Source organism: Microcaecilia unicolor, chromosome 8 (assembly GCF_901765095.1).
Source record: "Microcaecilia unicolor chromosome 8, aMicUni1.1, whole genome shotgun sequence".
Lineage (NCBI taxonomy): Eukaryota > Metazoa > Chordata > Amphibia > Gymnophiona > Siphonopidae > Microcaecilia > Microcaecilia unicolor.
In genome coordinates, this window is record NC_044038.1 from 206001241 (window position 1) to 206019202 (window position 17962).

At 43.9% G+C, this 17962-nt stretch overlaps 1 protein-coding gene across 1 annotated transcript in view; it reads left to right on the forward strand.

Annotated features, from left to right (window-relative positions):
• SYCP2 (synaptonemal complex protein 2) overlaps positions 1-17962 on the forward strand; it is a 244855-nt gene that overhangs the window by 173825 nt on the left and 53068 nt on the right. The window contains 2 exon segments of the mRNA XM_030213454.1: positions 9721-9885; positions 15677-15875. Of these exon segments, the coding sequence (XP_030069314.1) occupies positions 9721-9885; positions 15677-15875 (364 nt within the window).

Consider the following 17962-nt stretch of genomic DNA (forward strand, 5'->3'; position numbering starts at 1 on the left):
GGTGGAGGGATTTCATCTCATCCTGAGGACCCTGAACAAATTCCTGGTCAAAGGAAAGTTCAGGATGATTTCCCTTGGCACCCTTCTCCCCGTGATTCAGGAAAAATTGGTTATGCTTTCTGGACTTTAAAGGATGTCTATACCTACATTTTGATACTTCGCAGTCACAGGAAGTATTCTCAGATTCTGGGTAGGGAAACACCACTACCAGTACTGTTTTCTGCCATTTGGCCTTGCGTCGGCTCCCAGGCTACTCGAGTGTCTAGCGTTAGTTGTGGTGTATTTGCGCAGCTTCATACCCAGGGATCCTGGTCTGTCAGGAAACAGATTTCTGTTTCAGCCTCCTTGAGCTGAGGGCCATTTGGAAGGTTCTAAAGGCTTTCAGATATTGGCTACAGAACCAAATTATTCTCTTTCAAACGGGCAGCCAGGTTTTCAATGTTCTATATAAAGAAGCAGGAGGGTAAAGAATTCTACCCCTTTTGTTAGGAAGCAGTGGGATTGTGGCAGTGGATCCTCCATCACGGAGTGGTACTCCGAGCCACATGCGTACAATGAAAGGACAACTGCCTGGTGGAGAGACTGAGCGGGGTTTTAGAACCGCACAAGTGACCTCTCAACATGGGTGTTACCCACAAGGTCTGGGAGATTGAGGCATCCACTTAGTGGATTGTTTTGACATTTATCTAACATCAAAGTCCCCCAATTCTGTTTCAGGTTCAGGTCACACAGCAGGCTAGCATCAGATGCCTTTCTCTTACATTGGAAGGGTGGGCTTCTGTATGCTTATCCTCCAGTACCTCTGAGAGAAGACTTTGCTGAAACACAAGCAAGACCAGGTAACTAACCAGGTAACTATGATCCTTATTGCACGTGTCCTCCGAAGATCTGTGGAGATTGGAATATTTTCTGACCCTCATCACCCAGAATGAGGGACCTCATCTGCGTCCTAATTGTCAATCCCTGGCCCTCACGACTTGGATGTTGAGAACATAGAATTTGAATGCTTAGGTTTGCCTGAAGGAGTCTCCCACATCTTGCTTCTAAGAAAGACTTCACTAAGAGGTGTTACTCATTTAAGTGGAGGAGGGTATTTTTTTAAATTGAATTTTAATCATGTATTACAGACAATACAGAAAAAGAAAATAAGTGGAGGAGGTTTTCTGTCTGGTGTGAATGCAAGGCCTTGGATCTCCTCGCCTGCCCTATACAGAAATTGCTTGACTACCTCCTGTACCTCTCTAAGTGAGGTTTGAAAACCAACTCTGTAAGGGTTCATCTAAGTGAAATTAGTGATTATCTCCGTGTAGCAGATAAGCCCATCTCTATACAACCTCTATTGTTTGCTTCATGTGAGGTTTGTTATTCACAAAGCCCCCTGTCAAATCACCAACTATGTCATAGGATCTCAACGTTGTCCTCACTCAGCTATGAAAGCTCCTTTTGAGCTGCTTGATTCCTGTCAGCTGAAGTATTTGACCTGGAAAGTTGTGTTTTTGGACTACCACTAGGTCACTTAATTTTGCAGAGTCGTTGAGCTTCAGGCCCTAGTAGCTGATCCACCTTACACTAAGTTAAACCACAATAGAGTAGTTCTCCGCACACACCTTAAATTCCTTCCTAAGGTAGTGTTGGAGTTCCGTCTAAATCAGTTAATCCAGCGTTTTTCTCAAAACCACATGCCCATCCTGGTGAGAGTGTACTGCATACCTGGGACTGCAAGCGAACCTTAGCCTTGTGCGGACTAAAGCCCATAGACAGTCTATCCAACTTTTTGTTTCTTTTGACCCAGACTGGTTGGTGGCAGCTATCGGCAAACGCACAATTTCTAATTGGGTAGCAGATTGCATCTCCTTTACTTATACCCATGCTGGGACTCTAGAGGGTCATGTCATGGCTTATAATGTCAGAGCCATGGCTGAGTCATCATCCTCCATAGAGATTTGCAAAGCTGTGACGTCATCTGTCCATACATTCACGTCTCATTACTGCCTTGAGCAGGATACCTGACGTGAAGAATTAGTTTGGTGTCAAGAATCCAACTCCACCCACCTACCCCCCTATCCCCAGGCCCAGTTTTCTTTAGTTCCAGGCTGCCAGGCTACACCTTCATATCTAGTATGTAAATAGTTTCAGGTTAATTGATTCTCAGGCCTCGATGTTTCGAGTCCCTATTATCCTAGCATTGTTTTTGGCGAGCCTGTTAGCTAGGGATTTTCCAGCTGTGAGAATATAACAGCTTGCTTGTCTTCAGAGAATTGAAAGTTACTCACCTGTAACGGGTGTTCTCCGAGGACAGCAAGCCAAGTATTCTCACATACCCTTTCATGTCTCCTTGGAGTTGTATTCATTAGCATTTTAAAAATGGCTGAGGAACCTGCACTCGCACTTCGGGTGGAAGGCACCAGCACAGGTATGGGATAGGACACTTCTAGAAAGTTCTAAGTTAATCTTGCTAGTCAGCGTCCACAATGGACTCCGTTGGATGACGTCACCCAGCTGTGGAAATCCTTGGCTTGCTGTCCTCGGAGAACACCTGCTACAGTTGAGTAACTTTGCTTTCTCTGCTGTGGGAGGCTGTGACACTTTCTGTACACAGTGAGCTGAGGGATGCACAGATGAGGAACTGGGAGACCCCTCTCTCTGTGCAGGTAGTAACTAAGAAGGCGGTCTCCACATACAGAGTACAGAAAACTCCCAGATTTGAAGAGGCTCAATTGCCCCACCACTCTACGGTAGTCAAATCTGTTCTCAAGAAGGCCAAGTGCCCACACACTCAGGCCTTGGTAGAGAGACTCAGACTCTGGATTCCTTTGGGAGAAATGCTTTTCAGACCTCTATGCTCATATCCTGCATCCAGAGCTATCAGTTGTACATGAGCCTGAACTTGAAATCTCTGACATCCAGTGTACTTGCCAGTAAGCAAAAGGAGTGCAGGAAGTATCTTGCTAGGGTCACTTTTGATTCTTGTGATGTGGCATCTTAATTCTCTGCCTTAGGTATGGAATCGTGCAGACTTTCATGGCTGCGTATTTCTGACCTGGAGCCTGTGGTTCAGGAGAGGTTGGTGGATGTCCCTTGTCGTGGAGACATACTTTTTGAGGAAAAGGTGGAGGAGGTTGTGGACCTCATCAAGAAACATGCTGATACCACCAAGTCCCTCTCTTGGCCTCCACCTTCTGTTCCCCCACTTTGTGGAGGTTTTCTGCATGAGACAGAAAGGGGACACCTACTACCCTCAAATGTGCAGGTACAGCCTTCTTGTCCTCAGCAACAAGCCCAGGGCTCCTGTCCTCGGCAGCAGCAGGCCCAGAAACCTCAGCGTGCTCCACAGTCGAAGCCGGGAACAGGCTTTTGACTGGCTCCAAGAGAGTATAGCCATAGTAAGAGTCTGTCCCAGATGACCTTCTGATGGGATGGAGGCTGAATTTCTTTCAAGACAGGTGGCCCCTTGGAACCTCTGACCGATGGATTCTGAAAATAGTCTGCGCCAGTTGCACTCTCAATTGGCAGCAAAACCCTCCAAATTGCAGCATTCCTCAGCCTAGGGAAGTGCTCACAGAGGAACTCTCCTCTCTTTTCAAGACCCTCATGGTTGAACTTGTGCTGAAAAAGATGGGGAGGATTTCATCCCATCCTGGACCTAAGGGCCCTGAACAAGTATCTGGTCAAAGAAAAGTTCATGATGATTTCCCTGGGCACCCTTCTTCCCATGATTCAGAAAAATGATTGGCTATGTTCTCTGGACTTAAATGATGCTTACACATATGTCCAGATACATCCCAGTCACAGGAGGTATCTCAGATTTCAGTTAGAGAAGGACCATTTCCAGTATCGCATCTTGCCATTTGGCTTCGTGCTTGCCCCCAGAGTTTTTTCAAAGTGTCTTGCTGTAGTTGCAGCATCGCTATGCAGACTAGGGGTGCATATGTTTTCCTATTTGGTCGATTGACTGGTCAAGAGCACATCAAAGGAAGGTGATCAGGAGTCAATGCAAAGGACTATTCGGATGTTGGAGCTACTGGGGTTTTGTTATAAGGTCCACCTACTCCCGGTTCAACAGTGGGGGTACATTGGAGACCTTCTAGACACAGTACAGGCTTGGGCCTACCTGCTTCCGGAACAAGCAAACGCCCTCGTTGCCATCACCACTCAGGTTCAGAGTAGCCAGCCGGTCACAGTTTGGCAAATGTTGAGGTTGATGGACCACATGGCCTCCACTGTCCATGTGACTCCCATTTTTCGCCTCTATTTCAGAAGCTGTCAGTGGACCCTTGCTTCCCAATGGTGTCAGGCCATGGAAACCTTGTGGATGTCATTTTGTTCCCCCAGAGCTGGCCCAGTCACTTCTCTAGTGGATGATTCAGCTCAGTTTAGTTCTGGAACTTCCATTCCAAATTACACCACCTCAATGGATACTGACAGTGGATGCATCCAACCTATATGGGCTTTACACCCAAGGTCTTTAGTCCGCTCAGGAGACCTTATTTGACATCAACCTCCTAGAGCTGTGGGCAATATGGAATGTTAACTAAGGCTTTCAAAGATTGGCTGCTAAACCAAATTATTCTTATTCAAACAGACAACCAGGTTTATATGTATTATGTCAACAAGCAAGGGGGTACAAGGTGTGAGGGGGTGTGGCACTAGGCTACCCGTCATGGCATGGTGCTCCGAGCCACTTACCTGGTGGGGAAGCAGAATGATCTGGCAGGCAGACTGAGCAGGGTGATGCAGCCACACGAGTGGTCTCTCAACAAAGATGTTGTCCGGAAGATCATCTGAGATTGGGTCACACCCTCAATAGATCTTTTTGCTACTGATCTCAACAACAAGGACCCTCACTTCTGCTCCAAGCTCATGTCACATGGCAGACTAGCGTCAGATGCCTTCCTCCTCGAATGGGGGGGAGGGTCTCCTGTATTCATATCCTTCAAACCCTCTAATAAGTAAGAATCTGCCGAAACTCAAGTAGGACTGAGGGACCATGATCCTCATTGCACCGTAATGGCCATGAGAGATCTGATTCCCTCTCCTTCTGGAATTGTCCTCCAAAGAGTGAAGACTGGACTGTTCTTCAACTCTCATCATGCAGAATGAAGGGTCTGTTCCTCATCTCAGCCTCCAATCCCTGGCCTTCACAGCCTGGGGTTTGAGAGCGTAGAATTTGTTTCTGTTCAACTGTCTGCGGGTGTGTCCAGAGTTCTGTTGGTTTCCAGGAAAGATTCCACTAGGAGGTGCTTTACTTTTAACCATCTGGAGTGAGGTCAATGCTCTAGATCCTCCTCTTGCCCTACGTAAGACCTGCTTGATACTTCTTGCACCTTTCTGAGTCTTGTTTGGAGACCTCTGTAATGGTTCACCTTATTGTAATTAGTACTTATCGTGTAAGAGGAAAGCCTATCTCTGTATAGCCTCTTGTTCACTTTATGAGAGATTTGCTGTTGACTGACCCCTCCTCCCTCCTGGTCAAACCTCCGACTGTTTCATTGGAACTTATCATCCTCACCCAGGCTCCTTTTGAGCCACTTGATCCCTTTCATCTGAAGTACCTGACCTGGAAGGTCTTGATTTTCATGGCAGTCACTTCAGCTCGCAGAGTCAGTGAGCTTCAGGCCCTAGTAGCTCATCCACCTTACACAAGGTTTCATCATAACACACCCCAAGTTCCTTCCTAAGGTGGTGAAGTTTCATCTTAACCAGTCACTTAACCTGCCAGCATTCTTCCCAAAACCTCTTGCCCCTCCTGGAGAAAAGTGCACTGCACACCTTGGATTGCAAGCGAGAACAGACTAAAGCCCATAGACAGTCCACCCACAGCTTTAATAACATAGTAAATGACGGCAGAAAAAGACCTGCATGGTCCATACAGTCTGCCCAACAAGATAAACTCATATGTGCTACTTTTTGTGTATACCTTACCTTGATTTGTACCTGTCCTTTTCAGGGCACAGACCGCGTAAGTCTGCCCAGCACTATCCCCGCCTCCCAACCACCAGCCCCGCCTCCCACCACCGGCTCTGGCACAGACCGTATAAGTCTGCCCAGCACTATCCCCGCCTCCCGCCACCGGCTCTGCCACTCACTCTCGGCTAAGCTCCTAAGGATCCATTCCTTCTGAACAGGATTCCTTTATGTTTATCCCACGTGTGTTTGAATTCTGTTACCGTTTTCATTTCCACCACCTCCCGCGGGAGGGCATTCCAAGCATCCACTACTCTCTCCGTGAAAAAATACTTCCTGACATTTTTCTTGAGTCTGCCCCCCTTCAATCTCATTTCATGTCCTCTCGTTCTATCGCCTTCGCACCTCCGGAAAAGGTTCATTTGCGGATTAATACTTTTCAAATATTTGAACGCCTGTATCATATCACCCCTGTTTCTCCTTTCTTCCAGAGTATACATGTTCAGGTCATCAAGTCTCTCCTCATACGTCTTGTAACGCAAATCTCTTACCATAGGCGGTCGGTGGCCCAACTGTTTGGGGAGTCTAAAGGGGGTGGGGTTAGGGGTGGGGCCAGGGGTGGAGCTTAAATCCATAATTGTCTGATCACACACAGAAAAAAAATAAATAAATGTCACAATACCTTTTATTAAATTTAGATATTAGTTATGTATCATATGTCAAAGAATAAAGTGGTTGCTCAAAGCATATACTAACCACAATCGCTCAACTGCAAAACACTATGCACAACTTTGTGCAAAAACACACTCTGAACCTTACTGTACCATAAATATTACACTGGGCAGAACCTAATACACCAATATACCACCCATACGGAAAATGCAGACCGTCAACAATATTGAAACAAGGGATCATAATATCACAATTCTCATGTAGAGCCACAAAACATCCCAATTCATGTTTAATGTGGGATAAAATGTCATAAATAAGTAAATAAACTTTTAATGTTGAACACCTAATTCTCAAAGTGGACATATTCCAAACACTATAATGAAAATAAATGATCTTTTCTACCTTTGTTGTCTGGTGACTTTGTTTTTCTGATTGTGCTGGCCAGTATCCAATTCTGCTGCTATCTGTCCTCTTAACTCCGTTTCCAGGGCTTCCTTTCCATTTATTTGTTTACTTCTGTTTTTCTTCTTCATTTCTTGTCCTACATCCGTAAGTAAAGCTGGGTCCTCCGCAAACTTGACTGTCCAGTGGATCCAGCTTTTGCCTATTTCTTCATCCATGTGCAGTTTTTCTACTCTCTTCCTTTTCCGTCATCTCATCTCCTTCCTCACTCCACCCTCCCCTCCATCCACCCATGTCCAGCAACTCTCCTCTCCCCTTGCCCTCTCCTCTCCCCCTTCATCCACCATGTGCAGCAACCCTCCTCTCCCATTCTTTTTTGCCCTCTCCTCTCCCCTTCATCCACCATGTGCAGCAACCCTCCTCTCCCCTCCCCTCCATCCATCCATGTCCAGCAACCCTCCTCTCCCCATGTCCAGCAAACCTCCTCTCCCCTGCCCTCTCCTCTCCCCTTCATCCACCATGTGCAGCAACCCCTCCTCACCCCTTCCCTCCATCCACCATGTCCAGCAACCCTCCTCTCCCCTGCCCTCTCCTCTCCCCTTCTTCCACCATGTGCAACAACCCTCCTCTCCCCTGCCCTCTCCTCTCCCCTTCATCCACCATGTGCAGCAACCCTCCTCTCCTCTCCTGTCTGCCCTCGTTTCCTTCCTGCCCCCCCCCCCCCCCCCCCCCCTTTAATATTATATTTTGCTGGAGTCGCGGGCAGCGCCGGCATTGAAGGCATCAGCAAGGCTCATCGCGCTTCCAGCAGCCTTCCCTCGCAAGTCGGATGATGGCTCCGCCCTCTTCTGACGTATTTCCTGTTTCTACGAGGGCGGAGCCATCATCTGACTTGCGAGGGAAGGCTGCTGGAAGCGCGATGAGCCTGCTGATGCCTTCAATGCCGGCGCTGCCCGCGACTCCAGCAAAAATATAATATTTAAAGGTACGGCGGGGGGGCGGGGCAGTGGCCTCCCCAAGCCTCTTATACGGGGCGCCTATGTCTCTTACCATTCTCGTAGCTTTTCTTTGCACCGCTTCAATTCTTTTTACAAGGTACGGCCTCCAAAACTGAACACAATACTCTAGGTGGGGCCTCACCAACGACTTATACAGGGGCATCAACACTTCCTTTCTTCTGCTGGTCACACCTCTCTCTATACAGCCTAACAACCTGCTAGCTACGGCCACTGCCTTGTCACACTGTTTCGTCGCCTTCAGATCCTCAGATACTATCACCCCAAGATCCCTCTCCCCGTCCGTACCTATCAGATTCTCCCCGCCTAACACATACATCTCCCGAGGATTTCTATTCCCTATTTTTCTATTAATACTACTACTACTACTTTAGGGACAACCATTGGAAAACTCACATTGTCCAGTTAGCTAGCAGACTGCAGCTCCTGCACTTAGGCCCAGGCTGGGCTGACTTTGGAGGTTCATGTCATGGCTCAATGTTAGAGCCATGGCTGCATTGGAATCCACTTGAGATCTGCCTTCATTGGGGATATATACAGAACTGGTACATGTTCTTCAGTCCATACCTTTACATCTCATTACTGCCTTGAGCAGCATACTCACTGCACAACCAGTTTAGTCAGGCAGTCCTGCAGAATTTGTTTGGTGTCTAGAATCCAACTCCACCTTCCTAGGCCTATTTTTCTTCTGTTCGAGGCTGCACCCTCACAAAAAGACACTACGATTTCAGGTTAATTCATTCTGGTTGGCCTTGCTGTTGCAAGCCCCTCAGGTTGTTTTTTTTTTTTTAGTGAGCCTGTTAGCTAGGGATTCCAAAGTGTGAAAATCATTGTCCTGCTTGTCCTCAGAGAAATCAGTTATTCACCTGTAGCAGGTGTTCTGTGAGGACAGCAGGACATACATTCTCACATCCCTGCCTGCCTCCTGATATTATACTGCTGGTCCCAAACAATCACACTGGACAGGAAGTCACTTGCACATGCGCATTGGGACGCTGCCAAAAGCTTCTTAAAGCTGTAGAATGCTGGGTAGCGTCCACACTGTACTCCATCGGAAGTCATCACCCATATGTGAGAATTTGTGTCCTGCTGTCCTCGTAGAACACCTGCTACAGGTGAGTAATTGCTTTGTATTGGACTTAACCAAAAATAAGCATCGTATTTTACTTGAACCTTTTCCATTCATTTGTAGTGTAGATGCTTTGTGTTATGGCACAATATCGGCATAGCTAATGAATCAAATTAAATAGAATTATCACTAAAACCAGTATTTAGAAAAACTATTTATTTATTTATTGCATTTGTATCCCACATTTTCCCACCTCTGCAGGCTCAATGTGGCTTACAATGTGTCGTTATTAGTAGATAGTAGATTAGGAGATAACAGTTAGTGTTACATAAAGCATAATCGAAATTTAAACAAGTAAATATAAAATTGTCATGAAATCCTACAGATGAAATGTTTTTTTTTAATTGAAGATACTATTATTGATTGTTATTTATTTTCGTTCTTCTGTAGATGGAAACAAATGCATGAAGTTTAGCTAAGTTAGTGCAGTTTTTAATAATGAAAGATACAATTTATTTTTAATTTTTTACCTGTTCCATATTATGTAGTATTGTTTTTAATTCTCTTCTTCTGTAACTTCCAACTTATGTTTGGTCTGTACTGCTGTGCACAGTTATGACTTAGAATGCAACTGTTTATAAATCTTAGTGTTCAAAGGTAACTGCCCAGAAAAGTCCAAAGGCCAGTACCACTAGAGCTAAGTGTCCTCGAAGAGCAGCAGCAAAAGCCAAAAGTTACAAAGATCTCTCAAATTCAGAGGCAGAAAGTGAGGAGCAACCTGCAAAGCCTTTACCAGTTAGGAAAGAAACATTTATAGAACAGGTATGTGGTGCTTAGCTAGTGTTCTTACATGTTATTTTAGATGCTGGGAGGGGAGGGGGATCTTTATTACTGTAACCATGCTGCATTGTTTGAAATTTTGTTCTCAGCTTTTCTAAAAAAAAAAAAAAAAAAAAGATTTGATTATATAATCTAGTTATTTTTCCTTTCTACAAATAAGAATACTATTTAGTCACAGGCATCACACGACATACACAAATACCTGTTGAGCCATTCCAGGTATTTTTGTAGCAGTATGAGATAAAATGTCAGGGCTAAATCTCTTCTGATAATCAATTATTCAACTTGAGCATCTTTTAGAACAGAGGCCTTGGGAGGGTAGAGTGTGCATTAAGAAAATAATGCACTATTTTTGATCCTTAATATGTATTCAACAGCAAAGTTGTGCGTTACTTTACTGTAATAGATAAGGTACCATGGACTACATAATAATGAGGTGCAAGGCACCTCATTTAATAATGCTAGTGTTCAACTAACACATGGCCTGATGCTCCCGAAGAGCTCTCTCTTAAATGGGCCGAAAGTCTCCCGCACCCCCCTCCAAGACACATGTTGCCAAGTGTGTAATCTTGTGCCCCTTCCCCCACCTCTGCCTTTAGTAATCCCTGATGCTACAGGGATCACAGGATAGGAGTGATCTCCAGTCATTCCTGTCCTTGCCAGTGCCATTTCAAAAATGACACTGTGACCCCATTGGGTTCAGGCACAGACTTTCGCTAGGGATCACAGGAAGCAGAATAACGCAACTTATGAGGTAGATTGCAAGTTGCATTATATACATTTTTGCAGAAGTCAGTAACCTGTGGTACTGCATTACCACAGGTTAATGACTTCTGCAGTAAGTTAAGCTGCAGTAAAATGATATATTCTGCCATAGTTTAAATAATTTCCACCTTCTCTAGCATCCCTCCAGACTGGCACAGACATATGGGTTATGCACTCCCACCGCCAGATGGAGACTGAGAACCACTGACTTTTTGTTTCTTTTCGTTTTCTTTTAAGTTTTATTGGTATTTTAAAAGATCAAACTGTAACAATCAACAAACATAAGGTATCATCTAATAGTAAATCACTAAAAAGTGATTCCAAAAGCATAACATGGTCTTTTTCTAAAAGAAAGTTGTATTAAGAAAGCAAAGAAAGAAAATAAAGTGTGTGAAAGGTGCAAAATAGAAATACAGGTTGAAAAGAGAAGCAGCCCAATGAAATATGAAAAAGAAAAGGAACAATGTCCAGTAGCATTAACAGCGTTAATATTATAGTAGTCCATAAAAGGTTTCCAGAGCTTAGAAAATTTGGATAAACATCCTTGTCTAAGTACAGTCAATTAACTCAAATAGTAGGCCTGCCAGAGTTGGAGCTTGGCCACATACTCCTTTGGTAAAGCGCTAGTTGTCCAGCATCGAGCTACTTCCCTGTGTAAGATGGCTGTGCAAGGCAAAACCACTTGAAAATGTTGAGAGAAAAGGTCTAACGAAGCAAACACCCACAGAAGGTGAACTCTCCACAGGAAAACCAATGAAAGGCAAAACACACAGTGGATCCAAAAAAGTCCTCTCACAATGAGGTCTGGCATTTGCCATTGCAGTAACCAAAGCTTAGGGTCAGCAGACACAATTGTATGAAAAATTGTGGAAAAGAATTTTAGGTCCAGAAACTCTGAATCTTAGGACATCTCCACCATATGTGTTAATAGATTCTTAAGCCTTCACACCCTCTCCAGCAACGTGGAGTCACCTTGGGAGAGAAGAGAGAGGCACAAGTTGGATATGTATACCAGTGATTATAGTACCTTAACTCCCTGCTCTGTAAGATTAGATAATAACAAAAGAGAGGGTCCAAAGGTACACAAACCAAAACAGCAAGAAAAAGCACAAAAGGGCCTCCAAGACTGGAACAATGGTATAATCTTTAATGAAAGATTGTACCATTGTTCTAGTCTTGGAGGCCCTTTTGTGCTTTTTCTTGCTATAAGATTAGATGAAACAGATAATCGGAATGTATTTTGATGAATACTATGCCATTCCTTTTCCTGTATTGAGCATCACAGATCTCGCTCCCATTTAGTCATGTACTTAGGTGGTGCATGATCCTTTGTAAGTAGTATATCATAGAGTTTTGATATAAGTTTTTTCTGAGTTGAGCCCATAAGTAGTACCCCCTCAAAGCTTACGGCTCTTATAGTCTTGCATGAGTGATATGCTTAAAAGATGGTGGAACCTGAAAATATATGTAAAATTCTGTGGTTGGAAGTGATTAATCAGAACTCAATTGTTGAAAAGAAAGAATTACACCTTCAGAGTATATATCTATTCTTAGTATTTCCCTTTTTTTCCCATGTATTTAATAAACTAGCATCCCAATCAGGTGCAAAAGATAAAAAGACTCTCAATGGGGAAACTAAAGAGAGATGATTATGGGCCAAAAGTGTTTTCCTAACCCCAGCCCATAGAGAAATTGTTTCAAAAATGGAGAGATTCTTGAAGAGTGGGTTAATATGTCCCAAGGACCCCTGATCAAATTAATCCATTGATATGAAGATAACATGCTACATTCTATCCAGACCCATACTTTTGATTGGGAATCATACCAATCCAAGATCACCCTCAGATGTGCTGCCCTATAGTAGTTTGAGAATGTCAGAACCCCCAACCCACCCTAAGCACGGCGGCATTCCAGAACATATCTAGTAATCTCAGGTGGTCTCAGTTTCCAGATGTAAGAGAGAGGGTTACCCTTCGAATTGCTGTAACCAAGGTCTGACATAGATACATAAAGTGAGGCAAAATGAGACTTGGAAATACTAGTCCCTTCTGGTATCGCCGTCATAGTGTCCAGTAGACAGATTTGCGGGATACATCTGTCCCAAGTGCACCAAAAATGCTGTCCAAAACTGATGAATATAAGTGCAGTTCCATACACAATGGGTTAATCTGCTTGGAGGAAAGGAAAGTGAGTAGCGGAGTGCCTCAGGGGTTAGTGCTGGGTCCGATTCTGTTTAATATATTTGTGAGAGACATTGCTGAAGGATTAGAAGGAAACATTTGCCTTTTTGCGGATGACACTAATTTAGCCAATAGAGTGGATACCCTGGAGGGAGTAGAAATTATGAGAAGAGATCTCCAAACATTGGAACAATAGTCAAGGGTCTGGCAGTTAAAATTTAATGGGAAGAAGTGCAGAGGTTCAGAAATCCAAAAGAGATGTACCAGATAGGAGGGGAGAGATTGGTAAGCTCAGCTCAGGAGAGGGACCTTGGAGTGATGGTGTCCAAGGATCCCGAAACAATGCAACAAGGCAGCCAGAAGGATGCTAGGCTGCATAGAGAGGGGTATAACCGATAGAAGAATGGAGGTGTTGATGCCCCTGTACAAGTTATTGGTGAGACCCCTCTTGGAGTATTGTGTTCAGTTTTGGAGGCCATATTTTGCTAAGTATGTAAAAAAGACTTGAAGCGGTTCAGAGAAAAGCGACAAAAATGGTATGGGGTTTGCATAGCAAGATGTACAAGGAGAGACTTGCTGACCTGAACATGTATACCCTGGAGGAAAAGAGAAACTGGGGTGATATGATACAGACATTCAAATATTTGAATGATATAAATCCACAGACAAACATTTTCCAGCGATGGGAAGGTGGTAGAACTAGAGGACATAAATTGAGGTTGAAAGGGGACTGACTCAGGAGTAATACCAGGAAGTATTTTTTACTGAGAGGGTGGTAGATACATGGAATGCCCTTACGCTTAGCAAAGATTAGGTAGCAACACCTCTAATTGGGAAGCAAAGCCAGTTCTGGGCAAGACTTTTATGATCTGTGGCCTGATCGTGGCTGAATAGATTTGGATGTGCTGCAGTGGAGCTTTTCAGGGGCTTCAACAACTTCAGAAATTTAGAGCAAGGACAGTGCTGGGCAAACTTCCACAGTCTTTGCCCTGAAGGTGGCAAGGACTCTAATACTGAGGGACAGTGTTTTGTTACATGTGTGGAGGAGCAAACCTGGCCGCTGCACATGACCTTTTACAACCCTTGTGATCCCTGACGCAGACGCTGTGCACTGAAACATGGCCCATGTGGGGTCATTTTTTGAAGACTGTTTCCTAAGTTGTGTGATTAAAGGAATTCTGTCCCTATTTTGAAGGCTCTTGATGCTTTCTTTTTCTGTTTGGACTTTGGTTTGTACTTCGTACCCTCTCTTTGCTGTGCTAAGGACAAATCGAGACCAGGTATGCATATGAAGTATCACATTATACCATATGTAATGAGTTTATCTTGTTGGGCAGACTGGATGAACCACACAGGTCTTTATCTGCTGTCATCTACTATGTATGTATGTAAACCCCATCCAATGTGCTTCGGTAAGGATTGATGTAACTTATAGTGCAATTCTTGTAGCTGTGTACTCCCAGTCGAGGGGCAAAGTGGAGACTAGTCAAAAGAAGGTTAGGATCTCATGCAGGGTCAGGTACAGATATTCAACTCGTCTCCATTCTGTCTTGTTGCTTGGCTCTTGGGGGCGTGCTTGTGGAACAACTCTGTTCAATGTAATCCATAACTTAGTTGTAACAAATGTATTTCTATTATTCAAGTCTTATTGTAAGCCACACTGAGCCCGCAAATAGGTGGGAAAATGTGGGATACAAATGCAACAAATAAATAAATAAAGAATATCTGGTCACGTGATTATGACCTTTTGGAGTTCTAAGAAGCAGTCTGCATCTCTTGCATGTGTTTGAGTGTGAGTGTTTTCGAGGTCTGGTGTAGTTATTGTCACATTGTACCACTGAGGATGTCTATGCCACAGATCATGGATTTTTTGCAGGGCAGGTTGGACAAGGACCTCACCTTATCGAGGAATATAATGGTGCAACAGCCTGAGAACCAGGGGGACTGGGTTCAATTTCCAGTGCAGCTTCTTGTGATTCTTGGCAAGTCACTTAACCCTCAATTGCCCCAGTTACAAAATAAGTACAGGTATATAATGTATATACCGCTTTGATTGTGACCACAGAAATGCAGTATATGAAATCCTATCCCCTTTTCCTTCTCTTTAGGTTCATGAAGCATGTTTAGTGTGTTTCCATGGTTTGATTAAAGGCAAGCGTCTGACTTCTCATCTGGATTTCAGTTTATTCGAGGTGTAAGTCTCCTCCTTCTTCCAGTTCACTCATCGGTTCCCATTTGGAATCTCAACTTGGTGTTGTCAATTTTGGATGCTGCTCCTTTTGAACCTCAAGTATCTGTTCTTGGTAGTGTCTGATGGTGGTGGAGTTCTTACATTCGCGGTTGAGGCTGCAAGATGTTGTTTGGTTCATGTTTCTGATTTGAAATTCTAATTTTGAAAAAAGAAGAAAGAGTAAGTAATGGCACATACCATTCTCGAAAGGGGAGGTTAAGACTTATAGCAGGGGCAGCAGCAGCACAAGGTTGTCCTGGGGTTTTCAATACTGAGAGGGAATTCACATATGATTTAGGTTCTTCAGTGGTGGTATCAGTGGGTATATCTGTTTGGCTATTCAAAGACTGACTCAAAGGGACTGCACAACTCACTTATAGGTCTAATTAGAAGGTCAGTGGTTCTCATTCTCCGTCTGCTGGTGAGAGTGCATAACCCATACGTCTGTGCCCGTCTGGAGGGACAAAAAGAAAAACATTAGCAGGTACGATCTAATTCTCCTTTTAGACTGTAAAGTTTGTGAGGCAAGGTCTGGTGAAATTGATAGCTAAAATTTGATCTATAAAGAAAAATAATTTATAGTTTTATTTGTCTTCAGGTTGAATATAAAATTGTCAGTACCAAATTTGAGGAAAAACAGAAGAAAGCTCAGGGTGTTGTTCCTAAGGAGCTTAAAAAAGGGAAAAAGAATAAGGAACTGATGATCACAGATCCAAGGGATCCTGTAAAGGATGAAAAAATGTTATCACCTCTTGTTTCCTCACCTCTGACCCCTGGATCTATTGAGCAAATGAGATGTATGTATGATATAGATCCAATTAACATGTCAACACATTTTAGTATGAATATGAATAAAAGAATAAGTGACTAGTGTTAATCATTAGCAAGGAAGTTAAATTTAAAACTCATGTAGTATCAGTTATATTACATTGTAAGAAAGCATAGCAATGGCAACATTATAACCTTGATTCCTCAGAATTCACAGGTGTTTCAGAAATCATGCAGAGGAGTAAATTTCTTTCAGACTGGGTCACGTGTCTTTGGGTCAGCCAGTGTATTCTTTTAGTAGCATAAGAGAAAAAAAAGCGATTAGCTGTCTATATAGACATTTGTCTGTGTATTCAGCTTGGCAGTCTTGCAGAATTGAAACCTCTGAGTCATAAGAACATAAACATTGCCATACTGGGACAGACGGAAAGTCCATCAAGCCCAGCATCCTGTTTCCAACAGTGAAATCCAGGTCCAAGTAGCTGGCAAGATCCCAAGTACAAACAGATTTTATGCTGATCAGCCTAGAAATAAGCAGTGGATTTCCCCAAGTCCATCTTAATAATGGCTTATGGACTTTTCTTTTAGGAAATTGTCCAAACCATTTTAAAACCTTGCTAAGCTATTTTGTTCTATTTTATGTCAGTGCCTTTAAAAGTCCTTTGCTAGATCAGGTGCTTTTGTGAGCTAAAGTAATTTAGACTTTCTGCTTGTGCAGAATGGTGCAGTAGATGCATTTGAACAAACAGTGTACAAAACCAAACAAGGAGTAAAAAAATTTGTAATCAAGCAGTGCACAGTTGCATCCTTACAACATCCTTTTAAGATGAAAAATTTAAGTCCCTTTTTAACACATTCTGGTCAATATTCAGAACGATTTGACAGCTGCTGACTGGTCAAATAGCTTGTTCAGGTCTATTCTCTAATTTTCAGCAGTACTTAACTGGTTGTCACCGCTGAAAATTAGCGGTTATCGCTTAAATGAAAACTGGCTATTTTAGGGGCATTCCAGGGGCAGAGCCAGGCAGAGTCAGCACTTGTCTGGTTAAGTGCTGATATTCAGCACTTAACTGGCCAGGGTAACCACATAAATGAGACGTCATAAAACACAGTCCTATATTTACACTGCAACCCATAGCTGGTTAAGTTCTGAGTAGCAACTTAACCAACTGTGTGTTAGCTGGCACCACATAAGCTGGATATTCAGTGCCAAAGCCCAGATGTGGCCCGGTATTGAATATCTGGGAATAATGCCTGCTGGCAGTCAAAAAAGGAGTACCTCCCTGCCAGTCAGGTTTTCAGGATATCTACAATGAATATACATGAAAGAGATCTGCATACACTGGAGGCAGTGTATGGAAATCAATCTCATGCATGTCCATTGTGGATATCCTGTAAACTTTACTGGCAATGTGGTACTCCAGGACTGACTTGGAAAGCACTCTCATAAATGAATGCTTAATATCTATATAAATAAAATCCCCCTCAGACATTCTGAATCCCCCTCAGACGTTCTGAAGCTCACCTCTCTCCAACTGTGGCTCCTGACCTAGGCTATTCGGACTCCCGCACTCAGCCACGCCTATCTGAGCCCTAGGCCACGCCCCATCTGGACATAAAAAGCACTCTCAACGTTCCATTGACCACTGACGTCAATGAAGCCAGTTCGTTTGTTCTGTAGCAGCAGATGTGGGCCCCGCCCTCGCGTCAAACGTAATGACGTTGAGGGCGGAGCACATTCAAGGAGCCAATCAGTAGCCGAAAGCAGGAGAGAGGCCAGGTTCACACTCTCGCACAGGACGAAGAGGGAGGGCGGCAACACGGCGAGCAAATGGCTGCGGCGAGTGTCCAATGTGCAGGAGGCGGGTGAGGGCTCGGGGTCGAGGACCACTGGCGACTCGGGAGGGGGGGGAGGAAACAGCACTGGCTATGACTCCAGCGCAGCCGTCATCCCATTCACTGAAAACAAAAGAAGCAAACCTATGACATGCTTCAGGACGTTTAATACACAGGAGTGGAAGTGACCCAAGCAACTCCCCCATGCAGCCGTCATTGCTATACACTCACAAACAAGCAAACCTAGGAGCTGCTGCTTCACATTGTCTTTTTTAAATTG